This window comes from Penicillium hordei (genome assembly GCF_028827395.1).
Source record: "Penicillium hordei strain IBT 12815 chromosome Unknown utg000003l_segment0_segment0, whole genome shotgun sequence".
In the NCBI taxonomy this organism is placed as follows: Eukaryota; Fungi; Ascomycota; class Eurotiomycetes; order Eurotiales; family Aspergillaceae; genus Penicillium; species Penicillium hordei.
Window position 1 is genome coordinate 1932956 of NW_026623144.1, and position 14844 is coordinate 1947799.

Below are 14844 nucleotides of genomic sequence, written 5' to 3' on the forward strand. Positions count from 1 at the left end.
TCCCGAAATGTCAATGACTCTGGAGGGGGAGAGGGGGGCCGTGGGGCGAGAGAGCCGCATGAAAGGCTGAAACAATTTGGGGCCGAGTTATGTGTCATGAGAGCATGGGACGTTGAGCCCCCTTCCAAGTTTCTTTCCTTCCTCATCACTTTACATTTTAAATCTAGCATTGGATAATATTGGGTTGAATTAAAGTTTGTTCTTGTTTCATACACTGCGCCCGTGTGGCAATACTTTTGTTATAACTCCTCTCTCCCCGTTTCGTGTTCTCCTCGAGCTTCTGACAGCTCCCCCCCCCCCCCCCCCGAATCGCCCAACATGCAGAACATGTCAAGGCGCTTTGGTCGCATGACGACAAAGTCGTCTGCAGATGACAGCCAAATTGCTGTGCTTCTAAAAGATTTCGACGATGCAGATATGCTCCTGGGCAAGGTAGACAATGTTACCCCGATGACGCGCGTTCTGTCCGATTTCCTGATACGTGTTATTTTATCAGATCGTGGAATCTACTCATGCCTGGCGTGATGCTTGGGTCTCTATCGCAACTTACCAGAGTCGCCTTGTCGACGAATTCGACGGCCTCTACGGTCCTATCATTGGCTCCTCGGAAACCCCGTCCAACCACAAAGCCGTTGATACAGACCCCGGCAGATTAGCCCGGACCAACAGACTGCGGAAGGAATATGACGAGCTACGTACCGATCTCGTGGATGAACTCGGTGCTGTCGATACTCGCATGTCACAGCCGGCGGCGCAAGCGAAGGAATCCCTTGCACCGATGAAAAAGACGATCAAAAAGCGAAATGACAAGAAGGTACACATTGAAGCTGAGAGATCTTGGTGGACTAGTTGCGGCTAACGTCTCAAACTCTAGACCGACTTTGAAATCTCCCAAGGACGTGTTGATAGCCTCATGAAAAAGCCGAAGCGCACTGATCGCGAAAATGTGAGCCTCGCCAAAGCGGAAATCGAACTTGCCAATAACAAAGAGGTACAAATATAAATGCCTAATACTACCCATAGAACAAGAAATACTAATCGCGATCCAGGCTTACCAAGCTGCCGACCATGATTTACGACAGCGACTCCCAACATTGATCGCTCTCATATTCTCCCTGACGCCATTCATCCTTGAAGCACAGGTCGAGATCCAAAACCGCATGCTTGCACACTATTACACAGTGCTTCACACTTACTGTGAAGAAGAGGGATTCCCTTCTCCGCCACCAGCCATGGAACAAGTTGTCCAGGACTGGGAGTTTACCTTTAAGCCCGTGCAGACTGAAATAGAAACCTTCGGTTCGCTAACCCAAGGCAAGGCCATGCGACGAGCCACAGCCGACCAGGAGAATAAGAAACGCCCCCCGATTGGAAATCGCATTCACAGCACTGCCTCATCAAGCTCGCTCTCAGCTTCTTTTCGTCGGGGATCACAAACACCAGGCTCCTCGAGCCAGACACCCTGTGTACCAGAATATCCTCCATCTCCGCCCCTGTCAACAATTAGCCACCAGAGCAGCGCAATTCCTGTTGGAAACACCGCAGGATCCAAGCCCCTCTCGACGGGCGGCGACTACTTCGACCCCCCTCGTCCCACATTCTTACCGACCCCACAAGCCACTCCCGTTCCATCAGGTGTGGTGAGATCCCCCGCCGGCCCGAACATAGACGTTTTCCAAGCCAAGGTATCACCCATGGCTGCCGCCATAGGGAAGAAGAAGCCCCCGCCACCACCGCCGGCAGCTTCTCGTCCGGTGTTTGTCACAGCGCTGTATGACTTTGATGGCCAGGGAAATGGTGATCTAATTTTCCGGGAAGGGGACCGCATTCGCGTCATGCGGAAGACGAATAGCACGGACGATTGGTGGGAGGGCGAGTTGAGAGGGCAGAAGGGGCCTTTCCCTGCCAACTATGTGGAGTAAACGGCATTGGAAGCTCTGGAGAGGCCTCCTATTGAAAACCAATTAAAACGACGCATCGGGTTTTTTTTTGGCAGATCAACCCCTACCCCGGTATCCAAGTACACAATTAATGAACTCTTTTATCATATGGGTATACTGCTTTGTAGTTATGGCTACCTACCCCTTTGGCATTTGCTCTCTTCCCTTTTTGTTGGGGAAGATGGAAAACGACGTGAAATCGAAAATTGTTTTTGCACATGCTCTTCATTGTCATAATTAATCCATTCTCATTTACGCATAAACTGCCTGATTTTGTCGAGTCTCACACATAGCTGGATACTTTCATCCCGGCAATATCAGGTAAGACTAGGCTTCGACGTTGTATAGTATTAACAATAATACAAGGATATCACCACAACGATCGAATTTCTAATCCTTAATGGCCAAGAAAGGGTTGTTTACTAAGTTTGATATGATCCAGATGCTATCTAAGTCTAGTTTGGACTGATCGATACTACATTAGAGCAAGATTCTTTGACAATGCCAAGTTACTTGAGAGGAAGGCATTTTCCGAAAACCGTGGTCGTTTTGTTCTTTAGCTCTTTACTCTTGAATCCTAATCGGTGAAATGTTTCGACGATTTGTTCATTGTACTTTATATTTAGATATTGGGTGTTAAGTACCTAGTGTAGTACCTAGTCAGAGGATCGGCCAAAGGCATTGTAGCAACCTTAGTAGGAAAGACTTTGTTCTCAACTGGGTCAAAGACGACCTCTCCCTAGAACTGTTCATTGTCTCGCTGTTTCGTATTTAAATAGCCTCGGAATCTCCCGTCTAGTCTCATTCATCAGAAAGAAACGCGTTTCCCTATCACAGGTTCATCAAAAATAAAGCGAACTCCAACTCCCTTCAACAGCTGAACATATTTAGATCGAAGCTATCACATCCCTCGAGACCATGGATCCAGCACACCGAGAAGCCTTGAAGCACACACGTACTATCTTCCTCTCGGACGGCCAGCCTCACTATGAGAACCTCAGCGCCCTGCCCGAGATGTGGTGGGTATCGGTGAAGCTTTCCATTGAGGACCGCCTCTTGGCCGATGAAGAGTTGATGGATATTGTGGCTGACCGTTGCCGCGCTGGAGACTGCAAGTTTACCCACTATGATGCCTTGCACCACCAGCACGAGCTTTATATCTCGTTCCCAGTTATGAACTGTGACCAGGGCCTTGCCCAGCGCGGGTGGGTTATGATGGTTATCGGACTTGCTGAGCATTACCGGATGGAGATTGCCGCTGGGCGCCTTTCAGTTGATCGGGATTATGTCTTTGGGCCCAGGACCTAGGGCATGACAACAACGTATATAGGTGATGGCTTTGAAGTAGGTCTTATCTAGTTAGTTCTTATTATATTTTATTATATATTTTATTTTTTTTTTCTACCATATCCTAAGTTTCATTAATTCGTAATGCATATCACAGTCTTCTTCCATGCCATTCTCGTCCCTTCCTCTATAAAGCAAAGCATGACCATATAGATAAAACTAGAAAAAGATATTAGTTTGAGATATGTGTAAATTCTTGAAATTCCAAGTTCTCGGAGAAATACAGAAGATGTTAAAAGCCGAAAAGATGCGACTGAATGAATATTGAACCGAGAAAATATGAAATATAAGTCTGAATCAAGACCCAAAACAGAGCAATGATTTACATGGTAGTAGAATATTCTAGTTGAACTCCTTGGCCGCCTGACATTAATCACATTGAGCCCAGGAACTGTCTGTCCATTGAAGCAATCTCGGACAATGTGAACATTCTTCTCGTCCGTCTCGTGAAGCTCCAATTGGAACTTGCGTATCACGGTACCTATAACTGCGTATAGCCACGAGTAGGTCATGCTAATATAAATCAGTGCCACCGGTCTATAACCAGTAGGGAAGCCAGAAACCACTTACCTTTGACCCATGCAACTTGAGTTTCCCTTCGCAAATGGAACAAAGTATTTATCCAGTACACGGACTTCCTCAGCAGGGCCCATCCAGCGTTCTGGGATAAATTACATCGGCTCGGTACATACTTCAGGACTCCGTAGAACGGAATGGATGGTCATGGCAACAGGTGTCTATATCAACGTATTAATAAGGAAACAAGATGACGGGACTGGATAGAAGAAATATAAGCCTTGGGAAGACATACCCCGGGTGGAATGGTCCATTTTTCGTACTGTAAAGCTTCATCTGGTGCTATACGCGGAAGCCTTGATGTCACAACGGCGGAAAGCCGTAGACCCTCTTTCACAACAGCAGCCTGGTAAGGCTTTTGTTAGTATACATATGAGAATATGACAGGATTGATTCTGCCTTACAAGATAAGGAAGACTTTTCAGCTTAGTCCAGTCCGCCTCGGACAGAACGGGGAAAGCCTCATCCAACTCGTCTTTGAGTTTTTGGTATGTTTCTGGATTCCAAAGGAGATGGAACAGAGTGATTGCCATTACTTGGGACGGTGCATCGGTTGCAGCAAATATCAAAAAATGTAGTTCGTTGTCTAGTCGGTCGAATTCTTTTTCCTTTGGCAGGTAGTTTCTTGTTAGAGAGTATAGTGGATATCATCGACTCCCCATCTGGATTTTCGTACACAGCTTTCACACCTTCGCGGGTTTTCTATTCCACTATCAGTATAACCTCAGCACCATATAATGGTCGCACATACCTTGTCAAATTGATGAACCCCAGAAAAGTCGGGGAACAACCAGGCGGCAATCTTAGGAAACTTGCGCGCTGGTCTGAATATGAATGGAATGTGTCGGAGCTGAATCAGCACCTCAAAGATGCTGTTTACATTTGTCTTCCATTCGTCCGTTATCTCTGCCTTGTCCAAGTACGCATAAGAATACGCGGGGCCAAGTATATATGTAGACATCACGTCTGCGGCGAAAGAAGCAAAGAGAGAGTGCAAGTCCAGAACCTCTCCTGTACCAACCCTTCCTGACAGGTGGCTACAAACCAGATCCAACCTTTCCTCAATGACAGGCTGGAGGGCTGTAACCGACTGCGTTGAAAGGAAAGGGCTCAATAATTTCCTCCGCTTACGATGAAGGCCATGTGGCGCAGTCTCAAAGGTTGTCAGGGGCAATCCATTCTGGATAAATGAGGGCAATCTATCTCTTTTATTTAATGGCCCGCCGTAGACGGTATCATAAAAGCTAGGATCCATGATATGTATCTCGCGAGGATTGATGCGGAGGATAGAACCGTACTTGTCGTGTAAACGCTCAAGCTCGAACATGAACTTGCCTCCTTTTACAATGTCGAAATAAGCTTCATAAAGGCTAGTTGCTGCTGCCAAGCGTGGACCTGGAAATCCAGCCAGCGGAGAGAAGTATAGGCGATAAATTACCTTGGTGCTTGTGTAGACAAGGACTGCGGTTACCAACAAGAGCAGGTACTCGGATATGTCGAATGTGAGTGACACCATCTTTCACGCAAATAACTCTGGATTTTAGAGTGCTCGTATGAGAATTTTGAAGAAATAAATAGACTAGATGAGTTTAACTTTATATTATTCTGATTGTATGGCATTACCCCTGGAGGGGAGGGAGGGTACATATTGAGCACATCTTTGTAGGCCACAGCATACTCGAATTGGGAACTGTCCACGGGCCGTTTGATCCGGCCTTCATGCATTGACAACAACTTTGTGGCTTCTCAAAATCATATCGTATGTCGAGTATAATCAGTTATGTACCTCACCCTTCTGAGGGGTGACTTTGCTGCTTTTGAGGCGATAGATTCCAGTGTGACCTCACATATTGTCCACAAGCAGAACCATGCATGTTGATTATGAGCAATGTGTAACCGCAGAAAACCTCACGGGCAGATCCTTTGTAGCTTTTCATGCCGCGCGAGTGGCGAGAAGGGGGTTTAATACTCCGTTCAACTTGTGTTGTTGATGTTTAGCTCCAGGTGCCAGCACTAATCCGACCACTGGCCCAGTCAACCGTGTCCCGGGGTTTCTACTGGTTGACATTATCTAATTAATATCCTGGAAGATGACCAAGTGCACACAACGCAGACATAACGTTATTGTCTAGCTTGTAGATTATACCTGCTCATGTTGGCAGTTTTCTTCGTACGGTATATACTCTATGTCTACGCAGCTAAATTAACACAACGCAGCTAAGCAATATGAGACCCTGCCAAAAGCAGTGTCTTACACATTCTGCGAATTCACGATAGGAAGCAACACATACAGTCAAATAAGCCAAGTAACTCGAAGCAACCCAAGTAAATGGATGTTACTAGATTTTCCACATCCCTGTCCGCCCCTGAGACTTGAATATTTCTTCCAGCATAGGTCTCCATTTAGCAGGTGCAGTCAGCACCTCCCTTTTTGGCTGATTAGTCCATTTCTGATGCACTTGCAGTTCATCTTTCTGCCACCTCTGCACAGACTGGCCAACCCATCTCCCAACAAGAAAAGCGCTTTCATCCACGTTTTCGAACGGGACCATATGACCACAGTCCAATATAACTGCCGTCTTGGCTTGAGGATATTTTACTCCGCCGCTCCCCCCAAATCCTGCACCCGTCCTCTCAAGGATTTGAGCTTGATCCTCTGGTGTTGTGACCTGACTCTCCCCACCAAACAGATAAAAGACTGATGGTCGGAGGTGCTTGAGCATGATGAACGCAATACGCGACTCGATTCGATAAAAAGGCATGATAGGTGGGGAGGGCCAATAATGTCGGGATATATAAGAGGGTCATACAGAGGCGGTTTAGTGGAGTCTGCTGGTGCTGAAGTAGTGTGGCCCATGAAGTTCGGTCGAATATAGAGCATGGCTTCTTGATATTTTGAGCTGGTCGAAGTGACTGGTCCGTCAATGTGTTTGGTTCCGCCATCTTTCTGTGGGTAAATGGTCATCCCTAAACTGCGGTATCCATGCTCGTTCCATCGCTGCAAGACACGAGAATCCCATCGTACATACGCCCTGGCAGCTAATTTTATGGCTTCAGATTTTGATTTCCAGGTGTCCCGTCGCTTCAGTGACAGGAACGGAAATGATTGATGGATCAATATTGTTGGAAAAGCTGGTTCGATCAAAACCAGCGATGTGAACAGGCGGGGATGTACAACTGATAATAGAGCACTAGTGAATGAGATATCAGTCAGCATGAGTTACTATGTTCTTTCGCCTCAAACAACATACAGTTGAGTCGCACCCATACTATGCCCTACGCCAATGATGGGCCTCGGTATCTCATGACGAAAGTGATTGATCATGTGTAGAATATCACGAGGGTGGTCAAACCATGACGCTGTACTAGTAAGTCATGAGGTTCAATTGTAGAGGAAGATACACGCACGATCGTCACCGAGCAGCTCCTCATTTACAACACCGCTAGCACCTAGATTCGCCACATCTGCAATCCATATCGATCCAATCCGAAACCCTTGCTGTTTACTTTGCACGAGAATTTCTTCCCATAACGGCTCGTAAAGTTCCTAGAATTCTTCTTAGTTAGCAACATCTTTCATGATATAAGCAATAGATTGTGCACTTGCCTTTAGAAGCCCGCATCCATGCGCCCCAATAACGGTCACATCGCCTGGCTGGGGGTTTGGGTTGTCAATAGGTGTATACTTTTTCACCACAAGTTTTAAAAGGGAATCTTGAGAAACTGTTGCATTTGGATATTCACGGATGTATTGCGCATCAATCACATGCTCCGTTACTGTGAACATGGTGGGTGGAGTGTCTGCCATGGCGTCCAAATTTTAGAAATACTTGTATATTGAACCTTGGATCACTACCGCTTTAAATACCATATGAAGACAGTCTAAAGCTTAGCCAATTACCAAAGCTTGGTGTCAATCCCTGAGGATGATAAACAGAGCGTGATAGACTCAGTAAGTGTAGTCCCATTATTGGCTTTGCCCCATCCGCCTCCCATGCTCCATCTGATCAGATGAATTGACCACGAAGGTCGGTAATACAAAATTTCTGTAGAATATGAGGTTACTGATGGTGAGTGAACAGATATACTTGTTCTGTGAAACTTTGCGCATCTTTTTCTATAAGCTTCAGTGTGGGCGCGACATATCAATAGATCAACACACCTTCATGAAACCACGTGTCGGTTATGCTTATAAACCGTTTTTTTTCCCGATAGATCCGCGTGGTCGGGCATAATCACGATTATTCTATTTGCCTTCGCGTTCTTGTGTAACATGCAGTCTTCCCGGGAGAAACGTTACACAAACAGATATTGGTCGCCAAGTTGGTGGTTTTCGGAGAATTATACATTTACCCCTGGCACAACCCATTATCACCCTATGGCAGCCAGCAACTACTAGCTGGGCATAGTTGTCGCATAGCATAACTAGTAGGAGTATGGTTAGTTTTGTACAACCTCGACTGCATTGACACAGTGACCGTGCTAATAGACCCCGATGAACTCTGAGTAACCTAATCAAGGCATTACCTAAAAGGACTATATACGATTTTTGTCAAGGTCTAGCTAAGCTCGACCCCGGGAGGCATTTACCTACAATTCATGTAAATTTCATATATCTCTTACCACGTTTTGATTAGGACCAAGGAACCCATGAGCTTAAAACTACAAATATCCGACTACACAGAAGCGAACTTGAGGCAACTTGAGGGCAAAGATCTGTATTCCATTCTATCGATTGGCCCTGAAAAGGCCCCGTGGAAGAATGCCCTAGGCGAAGCCTTTAGGACTCAGATCAAACACTTGTTACAATATATATATTGTTAACTTGGTAGAAGAGAAATTTATATCTACTGCATGCTACTTTATATATCATAGTATTTGTCTTGTTGGATGTACCCTGATATTGAGAAAAAAGAATAGTTAGAAAAATTTTAATTCACTTTCAATTGTATTCTACGAAGATAGATAGGTATATATATCGTACATACTGTATATGCACGCTTACCACTCGCTATGCTCTTCTTCTTGTCCCCGATGACAATGAATTGGAAACTGGTGGTTTTCGCCAGCTCTAGTTAGTTATCTATATACACTTATGTGACAAAAGCAAGTGTAAGGTCGTGGTCACCTAGCACCCACAGTTCGGGCATGGGCCGCTCGCCGCTCTATCAAAGGCACTTATGGCGGATATTCATAAGTGAATATTCTTTACCGGAATATTCAGCCCGTATAGCAAAAGGTATACTTCTCCCTTCTTTTTCCCTCCTCTCTTAAGCCTCGCTTTATCACGAGCAAGATATGTACTAAGTATGACCTAACGTTAAAGTATATAGCTAATATCGTGGATTTTGGGGAATATAGTAATAATAAAATCTAGCGGGTAGTACTGTGTTACGAACATGCCAGTCACCAATCACATGTGGAGACCCGCAACTACTGATAATCTGTATATAAGACTAATTCTTCCTAGAATTAATAGGGACTCTTAGGGGATCCCTGACTATAAGGAGAAATCTCCCTGATATAAGATAGGATGATCATATGATAGATCCTTCTTTGTACGACACTGTCTCGGTGCCGATTCGTCACTGTCACCTGATCCCTGTTCACTCATTGTAAGGATCTTTATCCGTTATACTTAGGGAGCAAGAGTATGATCTGGTCTACTGTAAGCAAACCCACCTGTCAGGGGTTTTCCGTCACATATACGGTTATCTATACCGGACAGAGCCTACTATAGCGAATCCCTCTTTAGGAACTGTGGAGCATATGACCGGGAAAGCTACTCTATAAGCTACTCTAGGGGAGTGGGCTTATAGGTAGATAGCAGCTACCTCAGTAGCTACCCCGAGGGGGTAGAACTAGGAGTAGCCATGAAGGGTATATAAGGACACTCGTTTATATACTTAGTTTAGTTCTTCGTCTTCAATCATATATTGTTACTTGTGTTTACCTTTGGATTACCGTGACTCGATAACTCGATTGTAACTTGACAACACTCACGAGCAGACTAATACTCCAGTATAGATTTACTCGGCGCTCTACCTGGCATCGTTCCTCGGTACCCTCGATAGGACTTAGGCTGCAGTAAGGCTTTGCGAAGTAACAGCTCAGTTGAGAGACAGGTCGTTGACGTTGGAGGCTTGGACAACCCGCAAGTATAACCCGGAAGCTACTACCATAACCGTGACCCGTTAGGCAGTGCGTAACAGTATGGGTGGCGGACCCTCGCTTGCGGGGTTCTGTAATTTTTGAAAACATTTACAAGGGCCGGTTAGTAGACAAAACACAAAACATATATAAATAACTGTATTTTATTAAAATAAGTAAGCAGTTTTATCCACCTTAATTAGGCTTAGGGTTATAAATTTATGTCCGAGGGTCGGGTGGAGGGTCCAAGATCATGGACCACCTGGAGGTTCACTGCCAGGTCTAGGTATGTATCTCTTTTGGGGCTGTGTGCAGATGCTAAGGGACTATGTAAGTGTTCCAGAGTCAACCTGTAACCCAATCATATCACGGTCCTCGTCACCTGAGGGGGTCGGTGCGCCCGTCGCGCGACCTGGGGTTGAATCTCACTGTCGAATACCAAGTCCGAATACATGGTAGAAACCAGGTAATATACCGGGAACATCATGTGACATTGGGTACCAGGCATACCATACAAAAGTGCATATTACAGTTAGTCATCATGGTCCGCACAGATTGTTGAAATAGCGGGTTTTGTCATTTTAGTTAGTTAGAGTTGTTAACATTGGTCATTTATACCATACATTGTTCGTACACCAGCTTTCCGTCAGTTATAAGCCCGGAATCGTTCTATTGAACCTAGCTATCGTCGAATTGAGGTCAAAGTAACACTACATCGTCACCCCCGTCGCCGAAGCCAACCCCTAAACCAACCCCTAAATCAAGAATCGGAAGCCTATCCATAAAGGACAACGAACATCAAATGGCTAAATACCTCTCCGCGGGTGCATCCTCTCGCGTTATACTAAAGGATACAACGACATAGGATGTATAGCTAGCCAATATTAAATCGATTGCAGTGCAATTCGACGTATAGGAGCTATATAATCCTAGCAATGATAAGAGACTAGAGCTACTAGTAGCACCTAAGAAAGTCATCTTAATTATAGAAGTACAAATATAGTATAAAGACTATTAGGTCGATATATACAAGATACTATAAATAGAATAGGCTAATAACAACGTAGCCTATACCTAGCAGAAGAAAGGACTAAACGTAGTAGTAACAGCTATTCGGAATAGCGTCTACGCCAACTACTAACCGTTTATTATCGACTTTAAGACCCTATATAACCTCCTCCGTAACCTCCGATAACGGTTTGCCGCCGAGTATAATCTAACAAATATAGCTAGGCTTCGTTAGCTTTAGCGTACCCTAGATCGAGGATTAGATCGGAATACTAACATCGACAAGTGGTTGTTAAACTAGGAGACCGTATAGGCAAGGTATAAGAGAGCGAAAATACCAGAAGTAGATGATACTCCAACTTAGTTCCTAGATACTATCTTAGTAATATCCCCTAGGTTTTATAAAACATAGACCCTAAGACTATAAGATAAAGTAGATAAGGTGATATTCACCGAGCTTCTTAACCGATATAGAGCTTACTAGAGAATCACCTACGGCAAGATAGCCACTAACTAGAGAGGTATTTCCAGAGCTACATTTTCGATATAGTAAGGTTATAAAGAAGCTAAGCCTAAAACCTAGCTCTATAATAGACCCTATCTATATAGCTAGAGCAATAGCCGGCATCTAGCTTAGAAATATTAGGACGTATTCGATGAGAATAAGCCGCCTTTATATATAAGAAACTAAGGTACTAAGGACAAATAGGAGAAAGTAATAAAAGCTAACCCCGCCTAGAAAGCCTAGGTTAACAAGAAACGTCAAAAGGTAAAAGTATAAGAGCAAGTAAATACCGCTTTTAAAAACCAAGGTTATAGCTTCTTCTCCTCCGAACCCAAGCCCTAAGCTAGTCTAGAAGCTAGTCTAGTAGCTAGCAAGATAGTACCTAGTACGGCATAGGCAACCATACCACCGGCTAGCAAGTATATTAACGTCTCTACCACCGTTATGTCCACCTAAAACCAGACCTAAATCGACGATATACAGCCCGTACGAAAGCGCTAGGTAGTCGACACTAGAGTATAAATATATATATACAACGATCGAGAGTTATTCGTGACTTTCGAGGACGTATAGAGTAGCGTATAGGTAGGAGATATAGAGACGAAAATCGACGGGGTAGGCACTATAGTCATCTATAGTATTAGTCCTAATAGTAGAAAGGTAGTAAGGATAGAGTTATACAACGTCAGATACTCTCCTAATTTCTATACTAATCTAATATCCTATAGATTGATAATAAAAGGAGGTCTTATAATAAACTTCAGAAGGGACTATATTAAGTCTAAAGATAGACAACCGATTTTCAAAGTCTATCAGGACATAAAGCTATCCTGGTTGACCCTACCTAAGGATCTTTAGTATCCTAAACTCAAACCTAAGGACTTAGTATTTACAACTAAGGCTAAGAAGTCAGCTTAAGAACCAAGAGTAGAAGTATCGATTCAAACCTAGTATAGACGCCTAGGCTATATCGGCTAGTAGCGTATTAAGAAGCTAGCAGAGATAACGGAAGGTATTACTATTAAAAGCAACCCTAGTAAGAACGAAAAGTAGGTATATAAAGCTTATCAATTAGTAGATATACCGAGATAGATCTCTCGCCGGAAGATAGGCTAAGCATATAGTATATTTAGAAGGGTCTATTTCGACCTAGTATAGAATCAGCCGGCCTATAATAGATATATCTAGTTAACCTATTTCTACCTAGATAGTATTAAATGCTACTTTATATTCACCTATACTAAGAAAAATAACTACTAGATAGCTATTAGGAAGTTCCTAGCACTAGTCAAGAACTAGTTAAAACTAGAAATCAGAGTGGTCTACTATAATAACGAGCGGAGCGCTAGTAATAAGGTTGAATTAATAATAGAGGTAGAGGGATATACTATTAAGCATTCACTACCTAGCTTACTAGAAATAAATAGTCTAGCCGAGAGATCTAGGGGGATGGTAGTACGAACTACTAGAGCGTTAATTAACGATATAGAGCTACCCTATACTCTATGGCTAGAGGCAATATATATAGCGATATATATCCTAAATAGGACCCCTACTAAGGTTATTAAACCTAGTAAAACTAGTAGCTAATAGATCATACCTTAGAAGGAATTGATAAAATATACTATACTAGACGGGATCTAATACCAGATAATCAACCTATCAAATATAAGGTTATATAGGTGCTTAACGTACTCGAGAATCATCAAAAGGACCTAGTTAGATAAGATAGCACCTAGAGTAGAGATAGGATATCTCGTTAGGTATATCTCTAAGAACCTATATAAAGTATGGTTCCCCTATAAAGGACGTACTAGTATAGGGAGGGTAGATATCGTTCGAGATACTATATTCGACGAGACGAGACGGTATTCGAAATCGAGACCCCTATCTAAGTAAGAAAATGTAATTAGTACTATAACAGATAGACTAGGCATATAGCCAGCTATACTTACCATAGAAGAAGCGTAGGTTGAGCTTAGTATATAGATACAAATACCTAGATCGATAGCGAGGATAGCTCTAGATGATAAAACTAAGCTTACCGAGCAAGGCTAGATAGCTGCCGATATAGCTATCGATATACCTGATGATACAGCTGATATAGCTATCGATAAAACTGATATAGCTGATGTAGCTATCGATATAGTTGATAAAATAGATAATAAAATAGCTGGCCAAGCAGCGAGAGAGATAGTTGCTAAAGAGAGAACTCTAGTATATACAGATATCAAGCTAGCAACTAGCTTACCTACCCCACAATCTATTACTAGACTAAGGGAGTAAACATTAATACAGATAGGACCGAGGGACTAGATAGGACCGAGGGAGCAAATAGATAACCTACCTAGTAGCTTTCTAACCTCCCTACTACCAAGATTATCATTGGCATCCTCCCTACCACCACCACCATCTAGAATAATATTAATATCTCCAAATCCATCGAATCTAGCACCCCGAGAAACCATCCTATCGTCGCTAGATCCGATTTCCGTGATACCGTCGATCGAAACTAGGGGGGAGGAGATAGATAAAGACACTAAGATAGAACGTCAACTATAGTAAGAAATAGCGTACTCGCCGACACCAGAACTAGCACCAAGAGATATAGTAGGTGATATCGATATATCAAATGTCATCACCGGCACCAGATCTAGGAAACCAAGGTTGGATCTAGATTATGCTATATACCTATCTCTTAACGATACCAACCAGATAGAGCCACCAAGCTTACTATATACATTTACCACAGGTATGAATAAGCGGTTCGATACTAAGCTATATCGAGATGACCTACCACCGCCGCTAGAGACCTAGAATTAATTGAAGACCTATCGATTCGCCGAGCAGTTTAAAATAGCGGCTATATTCGAGGTCGAGACATTAAGGAAAAAGGAGACATTCTCCTAGATTCTAATTCCGAACGAGCGAGGTATATAGGTACTACCACTAAAGTAGGTATTTATATACAAATTCGATACTAATGGTATACTAGAGAAGTTCAAAGCGAGAATCTATATTCGTAGAGATCTTTAATAGTTGTCTATAGAGGAAAAGAGAGCCGTAATACTAGCTATTAAGACAGCGAGGGCTATCTTTATATTAGTAGCTATATTCGATCTAGATATAATACAGAGAGATATAGTCACTATATTTCTAAACTCAGTACTATAAAGTAAGGTATATATAAAGTACCCTCTAGGATTCGAAGCATTAAATTAATACTAGCTACTCCACAGAGCGCTATACGGATTACGTATATCGATAAGACTATAGCAGCAAGAAGTAACTAGGGTGCTAGTAAAACTAGGCCTTACC

At 43.3% G+C, this 14844-nt stretch overlaps 5 protein-coding genes across 5 annotated transcripts; 2 read left to right on the plus strand and 3 right to left on the minus strand.

Annotated features, from left to right (window-relative positions):
• Nucleotides 1–318: 318 nt before the first annotated feature.
• N7537_005963 (BAR and SH3 domain-containing protein) lies at nt 319–1922 on the plus strand (the record flags this gene model as incomplete). Its single annotated transcript, XM_056897020.1, has 4 exons — nt 319–432; nt 497–814; nt 875–991; nt 1050–1922. 4 exons carry the CDS (start codon nt 319–321, stop codon nt 1920–1922), a joined length of 1422 nt encoding a protein of 473 aa, XP_056752805.1.
• Nucleotides 1923–2858: 936 nt separating this feature from the next.
• On the plus strand, nt 2859–3248 carry N7537_005964 (uncharacterized protein; the record flags this gene model as incomplete). The annotated part of the gene is made up of 1 exon (XM_056897021.1): nt 2859–3248. The coding sequence occupies one exon, from the start codon at nt 2859–2861 to the stop codon at nt 3246–3248; it is 390 nt and encodes a 129-aa protein (XP_056752806.1).
• Nucleotides 3249–3958: 710 nt separating this feature from the next.
• N7537_005965 (cytochrome P450) lies at nt 3959–5379 on the minus strand (the record flags this gene model as incomplete). Its single annotated transcript, XM_056897022.1, has 5 exons — nt 3959–4024; nt 4099–4209; nt 4268–4487; nt 4540–4565; nt 4615–5379. 5 exons carry the CDS (start codon nt 5377–5379, stop codon nt 3959–3961), a joined length of 1188 nt encoding a protein of 395 aa, XP_056752807.1.
• An 823-nt stretch (nt 5380–6202) lies between these two features.
• Nucleotides 6203–6625, minus strand: N7537_005966 (alpha/beta fold hydrolase; the record flags this gene model as incomplete). The annotated part of the gene is made up of 1 exon (XM_056897023.1): nt 6203–6625. The coding sequence occupies one exon, from the start codon at nt 6623–6625 to the stop codon at nt 6203–6205; it is 423 nt and encodes a 140-aa protein (XP_056752808.1).
• A 797-nt stretch (nt 6626–7422) lies between these two features.
• On the minus strand, nt 7423–7650 carry N7537_005967 (uncharacterized protein; the record flags this gene model as incomplete). The annotated part of the gene is made up of 1 exon (XM_056897024.1): nt 7423–7650. One exon carries the CDS (start codon nt 7648–7650, stop codon nt 7423–7425), a length of 228 nt encoding a protein of 75 aa, XP_056752809.1.
• Nucleotides 7651–14844: the final 7194 nt, after the last annotated feature.